At 36.7% G+C, this 15959-nt stretch overlaps 1 protein-coding gene across 1 annotated transcript in view; it reads right to left on the reverse strand.

Annotated features, from left to right (window-relative positions):
- DENND4A (DENN domain containing 4A) overlaps nucleotides 1-15959 on the reverse strand; it is a 2763357-nt gene that overhangs the window by 1853962 nt on the left and 893436 nt on the right. Inside the window, exon 10 of the mRNA XM_044077857.1 lies at nucleotides 15078-15082. Within this exon, the coding sequence (XP_043933792.1) occupies nucleotides 15078-15082 (5 nt within the window). The remainder of the gene's footprint in view (nucleotides 1-15077; nucleotides 15083-15959) is intronic.

The following is a 15959-nucleotide window of genomic DNA, read 5'->3' on the forward strand; positions in this document are numbered from 1 at the left end:
GGAGAGGGGATCCTGGCGCCGAATGCACGGAGCCGATAGAGGGGGATCTGGACCTCTTCCTAGACTGTGGCTCCGATAAAAGTATCGGAGCCGACGGAGTTTTATCAGCCTCGGCTCCAGCCGGAGCCGAGGTAACAGTATGAGGCTTGGAGACATCGGCTCCAGCCGGAGCCGATGTCGAAGCCGACAGTCTTTCCAGCAGTCGACTCTGGAACCGGAGCCGACTGTTTGGAAGTTTTGGAAGGTTTCCCCGACACAGACTGAGTCGGGGGGCCTTCAGGCTTTAATAAGCCCCGCAAGATTAGCTTGTTCTTGCGTTCCTGCAGGACTCTAGGGCTAAAACCATGACAAACAGCACAAGAGTCCTGCAGGTGCACAGGTCCCAGGCAATACACACAAGAAGTGTGAACGTCTGTCAGAGACATTTTCTGACAGCACGAGTCACACTTCTTGAAGCCTGAGACCTTGTCTTTTGACATTGTAAAAAGGAGTGCCTGACACAACACAAACACACTACAGACACACCCTTTACAGAAAAAATTATTAAATTATTAAATTAAATTATTAAAGGCTAAAACAAGCCACAAACACACACACACAAGCCCTTAACAGAAAAAAGGACAACTAATTTAGTCACTAATGGACTGGGGGAAGGGTAGGGGCCGAAGGCCTACAAGATAAGGGAAGAAAGGGAAAAAAGACTCGACAAACAGGGGTCGATTGATCTAAATACTTAAATTAAACTAAAAGGTTATGTATGACAACAAAAAAGGGGGTTTTAGAAGTACCTAATAAGGTAAAAGTCTAACTCACCTGCCTGAGCCGGTAGAAAAGCACCTCGTCAGCTATAGCGGCAAACGAGATCTGGGTAGTTACCGCCTAGCATTGTGGGATATAGGGGAGCCTCGAGCCGGTGGAATTAGCTCTCGAGCTTTAGTTTTGGCCGTGTCGGAGCCGAGGATCGGCTCCGAACCCATCCAGCAAGAATGAAGACGAGATTGACAACTTAACATCAATCTTTCACTCACAGAAAAAAACACAGAGGAGCTCAGAGAATCGAAATCTTGGTACTAGCAGAAGCATGGCAAACGAGATGTGGGGATAGCAGAGCATTATGAGTAGGTGAGGAGTTCAGATTTCGGATCCTAGAACTTTAGTATACAGCCAAATCGGATGCAATCCTCTGATCTGAACACACAGGTTGAAGAACAAATGAAAACAACAACTTCAGATTGTAGGATTTCTTCCACAGCACAGGGACATAACACTCTTTGATGGAGCAATTGATTAAAATGCTTTCTGGGATGCTATTACATCTGCTGCTAGTTTAATATATTCAGGAGGAAGGTTCTCTGGGGCAAGATTGGTAGGCTTAAGTTTGAAGAGAAGTTTTTTGATAAATGTTTTTGTATGTTTGAGCATTAGTGTATTTAGTTGTGGAACAAACTCTTGTACAGGTATAGAGGCAGTTCTCTTAAGAGTCAGGCAACTGTTTATATGAAGAAAGTATTGAATTGGCTAGCTATACTTTCTGAGAAATTGATTGTTGCAGGAGTTCGTTGGGTTGTATGCCTAGGGTGGATGACTTTGTTTACGGATGGCCAAAATATTTTATGGTTCAGTAAGACCTGTGTTTTGTTGACTGGTGTAGTATGATCTTTTATCTGAGTTTATCTTACTTTTTCTCTGATTTTTAAGTTGTCTGTAAATCTGGAGATTGGAGTAATTTTTTTTGGTTTATAGTGACTCCAGGCTTCGTCTCTATTTGTTATTAGGAGCTTTGTTTGTTTAGTTAACCAATGAGTTGGGTTATTTCTAACACGGGCACAGTTATTAAGTATATCTAGGAAGTACTACTGAAGAAGGATGCAGCTTCATCTAGTGGAAGTTGTTTTAGTAGTTAACCAGTACCTTAAAATCAGTCAGTTGGCAAGGTATCTTTATCAAAGTTAGCTGTGTTGCAAGACTGAAAACCATGTACACCAAGAACCACTCAGTGTAAAAGATACAAAACATAAGAAAAAATAAAAGAAAAAAATCACCACTGCCAAACAATACTCACGAGGACTCAGAAATTTAGGCCTGGAGTTTTTTTTTTTTTTTTTTTTTTTTACAACGCCTTAACAGAAATAGAAGGATTAACCAATAGTAAAGTCAGCACTTGGTTAACCTAATGGCTGCAGAACTTAAAAATTTTATTTTATTTTTTGAAGGTGAATTTTATCAACAGACTTCAGGCATAGCAAAGGGGGCAAAACGTGACCCAATATAAGTTAATTTGGTGCTTGCAGAGTGGGAAAAGCTTTGTGTGTTTTCCTCAAAATTTGTTAAAAGTGGTTACATATTTAAGATTCTTGGACATTTCCTTTCCATAGGATAAGGATATCTGAATTCATTGATAACTTGAACAGTACTATGAGTTTTTTTAAATTTACATATTACGCACAAGTAGATGGACTACAGTTTTTGGACATTTTTGTCCATAAAGACCCGGGAGCAGGTAATTTATTTTCTAGTATTTTTCGTAAAAAGACTTATTCTAACATTTTATTACATTTCGATAGTTGCCCCCCACCTTATCAAAAGCGGAGGGTGTTAAAGGGTTAAATGGTGAGACTATGGAGGTTGATCAGTGAGGATGAAAAATTCTATGAAGAGATGACTACTCTTATTGGCATGTTTAAAGACAGGAGGTACCCACTGCATTTATTAATCAAGGTTAGAAATGAAGTCAGTATCATAATTTTAGATTTGTCCCTATTTTAAAAGTTGGGATTACTTTTAACATGAACAATGACACTAAAATTATTATACAGAGTTAAAACAAAAGTGGGGCATTGGTTTTACAGTACAATTATGATGTACCATTGATCCTTGCAACACTTAATACTCATTGGAAAACATCTGTACCCCCAGAAATGAAAGCTAAGTTAGGTGATACACCACATGTCACATTTAGTAGGGGTAAGAATGTAAAAGGTTTGTTGGAGATGCACAGTTTCTCTAAATTTGATAAGTTAAAATCTAAAATGTATAAGTGCAGATTATGTAAATTTTGCAAGTACATTAATTATGGGCCTTGTGCGTCAATCCCACGTTACGACAGATGTACTCAGTGCCCTAGATGTTGCAACTGCTGTACAGACATTGCTACTTGCACAACAGGTCAAGTTTTCTATGTGGCTAAGACCATTAGATAGCTTAAGGAACGAATAGCGGAACACGTCAGGGACATTAAAATTAAGACCAGTAATGCTCTTTACTTACATTCAAAATAGTGTGAAAATTTTAGAAGGTTTATATTTTTTATTATTGACAAAGCAGAAATTAATAAAAAGGGGTAGCGATTTTAAAAACATACTGGAGTATAGATAAACGGTATGGCAGCGGAGATTAACTGACAAGCATTTTACTGAGATTAATGATGATTGTTCTATTCGAGCATTTTAAAGCTTAGGGCACAAAAGATTTAATACAAGAGTCAGCAATTTTGTTAAAGTTATATACATTATATATTTTTAACCAATGTTATGATACGTCCTTACAAACATTGTTATGCATATATAATGTATTATAGCAGTTTGCAATTATCACTTGGTTTATTCACATTTAGTTTTACTGTCCAGATAAGTATATGTATATTTTAGGAATTTCTGTTAGCTAGATGTGTTTTATTTTATTACTTATTTATGGTACTTACCCAAGGTGAGTAATTGATATTGGAATTAACAGTAAGAATTTATTTTTATTCCTTTTTTTCATTTAAAATACTTTTGGTTCATTATTTTTTTGTCTTAATTAAATATTGGTCACGTGACCTGTAATAAATATAAAATTATCCTGTCTTAGACATACTTCACTCTGATGAAGCCCGAACAGTACGAAGGGTGAAAGCGCTTAGTCTTTATATTTTATTTGCAATAAATTTCGGAGTCCCCGCGAGCATTGTTTGGCAGTGGTGATTTTTTAAATTTTTTTCTTGCGTGTTTTGTGTTGCAAGACTGACTGACTGATGCAGCATGTTTTTGGAGTGGATGGACACTCCCTTACGATAAAGGTAGGTAGGTAGTCACTTAGACTGCCTGGTAGGGAGCCAGTGAAAGTCATTTTTTTCTGGAAAATTTTTGAGGATCCAGTCCAGTGTGCTTTGTTGCTGTTTTTGTTTTATCTTGTTAGACTATCTATAAGTTGAGCAAATCTACAAAGGTTAATGTTTTTGTTGGAGGATATCGTTTTTACTGTTAGCCAATCAATATTAAAATGTCACATTATGATGGTTTCCTGACAGGTAAATGAAGAACCCCACGTGAGGAGTTCTTGGTTGTGTGAGTATTTACAGGGGAGATATATACTCCTACAATAGCTATGCTTTTACAATTGTTTATTTTTAGAATAGCCATCAGGATTGCAGCCGTTCCAACACCTGGAAGAGCAGCTGGATGAAGTGGCAGGGTAAGAGTTTGTTTACAGATGATGGCAACCCCACCTGCTTTTTTCTATGGAGTCTAAAGATGTTATAGTGTGGGGGAAACCACTTCATTATGAATTTCCTACTTTAGTCATGTTTCTGTGGTTATGACTATGTCAGGTACGTGCTGCGAAATCCAGTCATGCACCTGGACCCAAGACTTCCAAATGAAGCTTGGAATCAACAGCATAGCCCTTACTGTGATAGTCAAAGTAAAAACAGAAGCATATGCAAAATTTCTAAATCAGAGAAAGCATGTAAAGCAGTGGAATACACTATTCAAAAACAGACAGAAAAAGCAGAGACAGGAAATAAAAAACCCAAAAGGGTTGTTTGTCCAAGCTCAGCAGCTGAAGAGATCCAGAGTAAGGAGCAGTCTTCCAAGAGACGCTTCCCTTACTAGAAAACTGAAAGTGTCCTGTATGTGGGTTTGTAAGCCAGTCCCTATATTATTACCAAGTGATTGGTCCATCACACACACAGAGACAGGCAGTAGAAGGGACTCTGAGCTTTAGTAATCTGCCAAAGGGAGGGTAGCAGAGCACTACTACCCATATGCAGTAATGTAGTGTATTTGTTGAATATCTATTTTTTGATTACTTCAGAGCACAAAAACTTTTAGCAGGACCACTTAGACAACTGAAAGTAGAAAAGGCTATCCACAAACTAAGAGGCCTACAACAAGAAAAATAACCACAGGTCAGAGAGAGAGTAAAGATATTTCAGAAATTTTATGAAAATTTGAATAAAGTAGAGGAATGTGGATACCACGAAAAGGCACAAACAGAAATGTTTATGGAAGACTTAAGTATGCCAAAGTTGCAGGAAGATGAGACTCGGCAATTAATAGTTAAGACACGAAGAAATGAGATAATGATGATGTAGAAAAATAAATCAAAAGTGAATTCTCCAGAAACAAATGATATTCCTGTGTATGTCAGGAGAGAAGAAACGTATAACCATTTGGAAGGTTTTGTTTAACAATATTTTAAAAGGAGGGATGCAACAGCATGTTGGAAAAAAGCTATTCTGACAGTACTACCCAAAGAGGGTAAAGACCCTTTTACCCAACCTCATCTAGACCACCTTCAATTTTAAACTACGATTATAAAGTGTTTATGTTTATACTAGCAAGAATACTGGAAAAGTGTTGCCAAACTTTTTTTGTTCACTTTTACATCACTTTTTCTGGCTATCCTAATGCCCCCACCTACTGCTGGGCCTACCCGCTCTCATTCTATTCTAGTCTACCCACAGACTTGCATCAAAGAGCTTTGGCCAACGTGGAACATATGGGAAATCCTGTGGGGTGTTGCTGGTCACCGCTTCAGCAGTTTATTATTTTTTTTTTGTTGTTTCCTTTTATGCCCTACCATTTGTTCTCCTCTCCCTGCAGTCTACTGGCTATTTCCTGAGGGACGGCATGCAATGGGGACATGCTGACATATAGCCCCACCTCCATGGCAGCTCAGTGACTTTCCACACCCAAACCCCTCCCTTTGGACCATGACAGCCCATACCCCAGTCTTCGATTGTTATGTGAGGAACTCACTCCCACCTGGGATGGGAAACACTCATCCCTCTCTGCTATTCTATCATTCACCCCAGCCACTACTTGAACTCAGGTTAGCTGGGCCACAGTCAGGGATTCACCATTCTATACCACCAGAGTAGCTGGTGTTGTGAAAATTGATAGATATGGATCAATGTGGTTTTGAGGAAGGGAGATAAACATTTGACAATATTAACAAAACAGTGATGATCCAGAGGGAAGCAGTACTTAAGAAAATACTATTAATGTTGTTGCGTCTTGATGCACAGAAAGCATTTAGTAGTCTCAGCTGAGCTATTATGAGGAAGGCAATTGAAGCATTTGAATTCCACAACAGAACATTAAGATTGAGGAGAATACATCATCAGAGGCAAAAATTAAAACTGGGGGACCACGCAGGGGTGTCATCTTTCTTTCTCATTATTTGCTTTACATTTAGAGCCACTGGCAAAGAAAATAAAGGACTCACAAATTCAAGGGTATAACTTGGATGGTGATAAAGAAAAATTAGCTTTATTTGCAGAATACATTTCATACTTGATAAACCCAGAGAAGGACAATTTGAAGTTGTGGAACATTCTGAGACAATTTCACTGTAGCATACCCATTAATAATTACTCTAATTCAGGATATAGATAATTAATGAAGATAAGATGCTATAGCTGCAAAACTGTGTACCTACAGATTTGCTTCAGCAATACTTGTATTCATGGTGACATGATAATATGAAGTATTTAGGTACATGCACTAAAAAGGAATGTTATAGGAACTAAATAACTATCGGAAGAGCCTAAAGAAAAGTTAACACAAAAACTGAAAAACTGGAAGCTTTCCAATCTTTGCCCCCAAAACTTTCAGCAACTTTTCTCCAATTAGTAACGGGTCTATTTTCTCTGTATTATCTCTGCTTGATAATTTAGTACTATTACATGTGTTATCTCTCCATAGTTACGCACATACATAAAGTATTTGGTAGACAGACATATCTGTTTCCTCTATTACTAGAAAAGTGTATAAATCTTAATCTATATATGTAAAAATTAATGTATTAAGAACTCTGTACACATTACACTGTATCGGTGTGTTACTTCTGTATTGTAACATTTTGTACAACTGTCCTATTGTAAATGTGGAGCTTTTCTCCCCGGCCTCCTCTGAAAAAGGAACTGTGTCCAGTCAGACATTCTGGCAAGCAAATGTAAAATAAAATAAAATAAATTATGGATATGGATAGTAAAATACAAGTTGTGAAAATGTTTTTAGTCCCTTTCGTTTTATATAGGGGTCAGGCATATTTTTATCAACCAGAGAAGTTGTAGAAGATGAATAAAGGAATTTTATTTGGGAGGGGAAGACGGCCAAAATTAAGTGCGATAAGATTATAGAGCAAAGGAGTTTAGCATTACCTGATGTGAATGGATATTTTAGAGCTATGCCGTTAACGCTCAAATACATAATAGAAGCAGAAAGTTATAAATCAAAGCAGAAAGGCAGCATGATGAAATGAGGAGGTCAAGAAATAAGGAGAACATAGGATTTTAGATGGCTGGATGGATACTGTGAGTGAGAGGATCAATCACTGAGGTTCACTAAGGCAAGATGTGGTCCAAAACGGGGAGGTGCCCTCTGACATGAAGTCAATAAGTGGAGGGGGGGTAGGACATAAATGGGGGGGGGGTTGATCAGCTGACAGACCGTGTGTGTGCTACTGGGGATCCAGGCTAATTAAAGGGGAACAAAAAAAACTAAATTCTTTTAGTTTTTCTTTATACACATTCCTATACTTTTATTACCAAACTCCCCAGTTTGATTCAATGAAATGCATTTCAAGCCCAGAGCCTATGAAGGCCAACTAAGGGTTTGCTTCAACTTAGACCCAGTTACATATAACAAATCTTTAAACCATGAATCTAATAAAGACTTAAAACATCAGTAAACTATTTACATAGCTAATAACTTAAGTAGAGTGTTCCATAATCTACCAGCCTTAAATAAAAAAATGAAGACTTCAACTTGGAATTAAAACTAGATTAATGAATTAGTACTTTATTATTCCTAGTACTTAAAATATGGTTGCTAAAACCAACTTCCAACAGTGCAGAAAACACTTCATCCTTAACACACTTGTACACCAAAATTAAATCAGACCCCAACAGCCTATAAGCTATTGAATAAAATGATACATTTTCAAGTCACTTAACATATGATAAGGATTTGCATCCAACTATATGTTTGGTAAATATTCTTTGAACACGTTCAAGCTTGGCCAGATGTTAAATCCTCAGCACATAAAATGAACCACGATATTGTATCATAGGGCAAACACTGGCAGAAAATACCTTTAGCATAACAACATTGTCACTAGATGTAAAGGTCTTAAAATGACTCTCTAATAGCCCATAACACTTCCTAAAACAATTCACATGAGAATCAAACTACAGAAGTTAATTCACAGTTACAACTAAATCCATAACTTATTTAACTGAGAAGCGCAAAGCGTTATCCAGAGCATATGGGTAACTATTACTAGTACAGCCAAAATGAACAACTGAAAATTTATTATTAAATGTCACACCCTTATGTTGCACCCATGTAGTCAACTTATCCAGATAATTTTGCAAACACTGGATCCAAGTTACTTGTTGTTGGATCTCCAACCTTTAAATCATTGGCAAACTTACTTGAATTTGTTTAGATGCTGGGTAATCACTCATAAGCAGTCTAAACAGAGGCCCAAAAACTGACCCTTTCAGAACATCACATTTTGAAAATTTGCTCTTAATACTAATTCTGCATTTTTAACCTACCAACTAATTTATAAACCACCTCTTTACAAAAATAATGATGTCTGTCCTGGGTCTAGATTATATTGTCGACAGCTGACAATGTCGATTCTGAATTGTTCAACACCAAAATTTCGAACTACAAATATGGTGAACGGCCAAATAACCAATTTCTTTCCAATGGAAAGAAATCAGCTGGTCAAACACCAACGGCACACAAACAAATATATTTAAGTTGGGTCCTTGCCCCCAACACCCCCCGAACTAAATATTCTAACTTTGAGACTGTACTACACTCAAGGAAAGGGCAGGTGTCAGAGAATGGCCAACCAATTTCTTTAAGAAATCGGTTATTTGGCCGTTCGTTATTTTTATAGTTCAACATTTTGATGTCGAACAAGTCACGAGTCGACATTGTCATCTGCTGACAATATAATATAATATAGACCCATCTGTCCTACCCAGTACATCAATAAAAACATAATTAGGAACTGAATCAAAGGCTTTAGCCAGATCCAAGTAAATTACATATTTAGCCAGGCCTTTACCTAATATGTTTACTATGTCTTGTCTTTCTTTTGGCTTTTCCCGGTTAGGGGTCGCCACAGCGGAACTCCGGTCCGCTAATGATTGGCAGTAGAGTTTTACGTGCTGGCTTGCCGGGCCTAACGCACAACCTTCAACGAAGGAACGCCCATTTATGCATGTCGACACACAGAAGACGCTCTGAGAATCGAACGGGCAACGTCTAACTGTGAGGCGACAACGCTCATAAAAAATACCCAGATAAGATAAGCTAGATAATCCAGATATGAAACCATGCCGATAACTAGATAAATTAAACATATGCTTAAATGATAAATGTGGTGCCCTCACAAAGCACTTCTCCAAGAAACTCAAATGTATGGAACAAAAATGGCCACCTCCTAAATTTTTGGGACAAAACCTTCAGTTACAAGTTTTTTGAAACCAATAAACCAAACAAGGGTACAAAAGCAATCACTTATACCTCTCAAGAAAATAACCAATGCATCTGGCTCTGCTACCATCTAAAGATAATTTTATACACTCTTCCATTAATGGAGGAACACTACCTGCTAAAGTTGGTGGAAAACTAAAGTCTATATCCATTTACGGACTTATGTAGGGTCTACCAAATGAATCAACAACAAATTAGCCAAAATATCAAAGCGGGTTATATACCTAGGACCATCTTTTAACACCAAACTCGATGCATCATCCAAACTACAGCCTCTTGAGTGTTTAAACAAGCCCTTTTTATTATCCAATACACTGGCAGCCAACTTTATTTCATAGGCAATCCTGTGTTTGTTAACTAATCTTATATATTTTTTATAGTTATCACATATGGATGAGGCCTGAAATACCCAAATATGTTTTGTTGTTCTAACTGATTCAAGTTTTCTTTTCACCAGGGAGACCTAAATGCTTCCTTCCTGTAGGTATACAAATGTTGGAACAAAACTGTATGTGACTATAAAAATGTTTAAACTTTCACATGTAATTTTATATTTAATTTCAGAATTCCACTCCCATTATAAGATGTCAGTTTTAACAGCTGTAAAATCTGATCTATAGAATTTTTTATCTGCACCCTCTCGTTAACTATTGATAAATTAAAATCCATAACTTCAAAAATGATACACAAATGGTCTGAACTTCCCAGCTCTAGAAATGTGCTACAATACTTAGATTTTAATTAAGCAGTCTACATCTACGCACCTTACTTCCCCTAGTATTTTCAGTTACAATCTGTGAATATACCCAAGAGATACTCTCACTTAAGATGTTATTTTCAAGTTTATTACACAATAACTGGTTATTGACCAGTCAATATAAAGAGTATTTAAGGGAAGAAACAGAGAGAGTATTTATGTATGACTGCAGTTGTGTAGAAAGCAGACTGTTCATCTGCTTTTAAATTATTCTCCTTGTCAAAAAAGGTCAACTTTACTTCTCTGAATCCTTTCATTGTAGATATCTCTTCATCAGCAGTGGGGTGTAATCGAAAACAGAAATAGTATATATGTATGCAAACTCCACATAAAGTGAAGTACTTCTCTTACTCTATTCAAACATACATTAAAATGAATGGACAGTTGGAAAACTGCAAATTCATCCCCAGTTTAACATCCATGACCCTCATGGATATGACCAACAAGTAAATGTCCCAATAAGTCCTTATTTTGCCTGCCACTGGGTTATTTATATGCAAAATATAAGGAAAAAGAAACTACCATGGAAATGTGTGACTAGGCTTATCAGCTTATAAATATATATTTTCCTTGCTATCAATTATTTTGTCTATTAATGAACATTGAAAAAAAAAAAAAAAAGTGGTGCAATAGTGCTCAACCACAACAATTGAAACAAAAAAGAGCACTAATGTTGTGAGTCCACAAAATATAATTTATTCCAGGTTTAAAAATTAAGCGCTTTCGTCAATGCCAGGTGACTTCATCAGAATAACATAGTAATCATAAAACATGTGTTTAAATAATAAGGGCTTAACAATGATTGGCTCTTCTACCCCCCCAATTACAAGACATGTTATAAAATATTCATTACGAAATATTTAAACCTTGTGCATGAAAAACTTTTTTTAAAAAAATGCATTTTCATGTTTGTGTTCAACAATTTTACACAGAAGTATTCAATAAAATTGATATAGTTTAAAACCACAACAAAAAATATATATATTTGAATGCATGTATATATGTATATATATTCTCATTTAGAACAATATGAAGGAATATGAAAGAATAAGGCATTTAAACATGTCGTGCCTTTTCTTTCAATATAGGTAATATAGTTAAATAGTCATTTAACCCCGGGGGGAAGTTGGCAGCTAGTCTTAATTGCCATAATAGTTCTTTCTTGTTTAAAGCATTTTGTCAGTCCCCCCCCCCCCCAACTTCAATATGCACCAGGTCCAGAATGGCAAATTTAAATCCACTAAAATCTACACATTGACATTGGGTACTGTGCTTATACAAGCATTAGTTTCCTTTTTATTTTTTATATCGTATAAGTGTTCATATATATATTCTGGTTTTAAATAGCCTTTCTGTCTTCCCAATGTAAAAAGATGTACAGGTATTACACCTGGCGATGTATACCAACTTACTTGAATAGCAGTTACCTATTCTCAGAAATTATATTCTTATTTTTATTACCTAGGGAAATAGAATTATCTTGTAAAATGTATGAACAACAAGTGCATCTACCACAGGGTCTACTGCCATTTAAATTTGCATGTTCACCTTGATTTTTGTTTTTGTTTTCCAAGATTGATTTTAAATTAGGGCCAATTTTGGTTGAAAATAAAGGCTTCTCACCTAGGACTTGAAAAATTTCATTATTAGTTTTAAAAAGACTCCAATTTTTGCAAAGTGTTTCCTTAACCTGTTGGTATAGGGGACTATATTGGACAATACACGTTTGTTGAAAATCAACGTTCTTCGTATTCTCAATGGTTGTTCCTGTATTGTTTATTCTATGCAAACCTCTACCTAATAATGGAGTGTTTTTCCCAATCAAATAATACTCCAGTAAGGATGGTATCAATAATTAATTTTTAAACCTGGAATAAATTATATTTTGAGGACTCACAACATTAGTGCTCTTTTTTGTTTCAAATATTAATGAACACTGATTTATATCTGCATGTAAAATATTTCTAGGAAGTTTTAATGCATCACACATATCTGTGACTGCCACTACTGCAGCATATTCATTAATAATTTACTCTAATACAGGTATCCTGTCAGCTCTAGGACCAGCTGCACCTCACTTGTGGAAAAAATTGAGTTCTAGTCTCCTGTCCAGAAAACCATCTCCTCCCTATGCTATAATCCACTCTTACAAAATTTTAGTTACAGCTTGCTTAACAATCTCTGCCTGGATATACAGATTAACAGTCATGTATAATACTCCCTTCCCTAGCTTCCCTCTTACTAAGAATAATCTACCTTCATTACCTTTTTGTACTTTCAGCAGTTCAAAAGTCCCATTGTGTTGCAGCAGCATAGCCACAACCCTTCGGCCTCTGAATGCAATGGATATGATGAAAACCTAAGGTGCCCCAGCTTCAAATGCTCAATGTCATTCAAATATGCTTCTTGCAGTAATGCAGACATAACTTTCCTATTGTACACAAATACTTTAGATCTTTTACCAGCATATGACAAACTGTTACCATTCCAAAAGACTGTAAACATTACTTCTTACATAGTAAAGCACTGTTGCACTACCCTCCTCTCTGCCTTCAACCATTAATGTCTGGTTATATAACTACCCTCCTCTCTGCCTTCAACCATTACTGTTTGGTTATATAAGCTACAAATAGATGCTGTATTCAAAAGTTAAGTATATCATTAAGTGAACTGCTGTTGCTTCTTTTGTTAACTTTTGTGAAAAGAGTTTCTTGCATACTAAGCAAAGAAAAATTCTTATGAATTAGCAAATAAATCAGAAAAACTAACCGTCAATAGTAATTTGAACAAATGTTCAAATTGCAACATATTTTGCACTTTTTGTAGTACACCTTCAAGTAAGAAAATCTGTCTAACAGAACATTGGGTCTAACTCAACATGCACAACAGCCTTAGTTGCAAACCAGTCAAAGCCTGCTATGTTCTCTCAAAGAATAATTCATATATGTCCAAGCCTCCCTCCATTCCCCTCTCTTTATTGTGACATCTTCATCTACATTTTAAAATATCTCACCCTCTGAGTTAAACACTGAAGCCCGCATAATTGTTTCAATATGGCCACAATAATTCCTCCTCAGCATGAGATAACCTTCAAAAATTGTAATCCTTATTTGTTAAACTTTTCACAGCCTTTCCATTTCAAATCTGTCTCACACACTCACAGCTATAAGACAGTACAACTGCATAAGAACTTACATAACAGAAGATGCATGACTAGATCACTGGTGCTGTAGTCATAACTACTGGATCTCAGGTGCAGGCATCCTCCATTTGTATGGCTCTACTTCGAGATCGCCATTAGCACAGCAGACAACCCCCCCCCCCCCCCCCACACACACACACACTAATTTGGGCATCTGGACAGTCCCAATATAAAGCCAGTGTCTGCCTATGCCATCTTACAGCTTTCTTGCCCAGTGGGGAGACTGTCATGCCCTTGACAAATACAGTGGAGTCAGGGGTAGACTACAGCAAGTGACAAAGATAAAGAATTAGGTCCCAACCAGCTCAGAAAAATAAGAGACTTAAGTTGCCTTCTCAGAACACTACCCATTTAAAACAACCAAGACTCTAAACAATGGAAGAAAGGGGAAGAGACACTGAAAGGGAGTGTTACCTAATTCCAGCTACGGATAACAACAATCCAGAAGGGGGGAAAAAGCGCATGAGACTGTGTGGAGAGATATGGTACTGCAACAGCAATCAATTCCAGCAGCTATTATTATGGCAAGTTCCTACATAACAGTTCTTTGTTATACCACTAGTGCAGTAGTCGTAACTACTGCGATAATTCACACAGCATCAAGGTGACAGCTAGGTAGCCTCAGAAGAGATACTGGGCTGCAGCATATCCTGTGGAATGCCCAAAGAAACATATGTTGTAGTCCTGAAGTCAATGTCAAGTCTACCCTGTGGAATGCCCAAAGAAACATCTGTTGTAGTCCTGAAGTCAATGTCAAGTCTACAATACTTTGAGAATGTGTGAAAAGATGTCTCAACAGCCTGATTCCAGGAGGCTTGTGACTTTACCCTTAAGAAGGCCATAACTGTGTATGTGGGCTTCAACTGTACCTTCTAGGTACTTATCATGGAAGAAGCAGCAAAACTACATACAATGTGCTAGACATTTACATATGTTCTGTTTGCAAACTGTCTTGCACTCTCTTTCCTTGCTGCAAAATAAATCACTGGATTTTCTTATGCCATCAGCCATATACAAATAATACCGTACATTCTGTTCACATCTAAGGAACGTAAAATTCTATACTCATTATTTTGTAGTTAGAAAACAACACATTTAACTGGATACTCTGATCCAATGAGAACTGTCACAATTTTAGGCATGAATGAAGGATTAGTTCTCAGGCTCACCCTAGCCCTGTGAAGGACCAAAAATATTCCTTGCACACAAGGGTTTGAAGTTTTGATGATCTCATTTAGAAGACAGCAGTAAGTAGAACACTATTCCAAGTCACTGCTGGCTTAAAGACTTGAGGTAACCTTTTCCAACACAAAATACAGGTCACAAGGGATGCTACTCTTCCTTGGTGGTTTTCAAATGTAGCAAATACTTTAAGGGATTGCTTTACTTCTCTCAGAGGATAAGAGGCAAGCCCAGTGGCAAATAGGCTGAAATGGCAAAAAGGTGGACCTTAAAGTGTATGACAATCATGTGCCAAACAGTTTACAAATACATACTGAAGGATCACAAAAACTGGTGCAGTGCTAGGGTCATGCCTTCTTGCCCGGCACCAGATAGAAATCTTTTTCCATTTGTATATATATATATATATATATATATATATATATATATATATATATATATATATATATATATACATACATACATACTTATGCATATTTTATATATATATATATATATATATATATATATATATATATATATATATATATATACATACATACATACTTATGCATATTTTATATATATATATATATATATATATATATATATATATATATATATATACACACACACACGGGTCTACTTCATATGATCGAAAGTTCATTTGATAGAAACTCATTTGACTGAGATCATAACACCGAAATTTCAAAACACTGAAAACCCATTTGACTGAAAACTCATAACATCTAAACATTACAGTGAAAGATATATGCCCTTTTCCCCACTGTAGTGCAATCCTGAGGTTAGAATATACAGTTAGCGGGGGTGTGGGGGACACAGCCCCCCGCATTGGGGTGTGTGGGGGGCGTAGCCCTCCACATAGTTTAGGTAAATATTGTTTTTTCCAAAGAGTTATTCATTGCCGTTATAAGTATCCATGTGTATGGTTTAAAATGTCTAAAGTAAGTGGGGGAGCTCCCCACCTCAACTATATATGCTAACTCCAGGATCGCACTACAGTGGGGAAAAGGGCAAAATCATTGAAATTTCATGT

Source organism: Protopterus annectens, chromosome 7.part0 (genome assembly GCF_019279795.1).
Source record: "Protopterus annectens isolate FY-2018-M chromosome 7.part0, PAN1.0, whole genome shotgun sequence".
NCBI classification, from domain to species: domain Eukaryota; kingdom Metazoa; phylum Chordata; order Ceratodontiformes; family Protopteridae; genus Protopterus; species Protopterus annectens.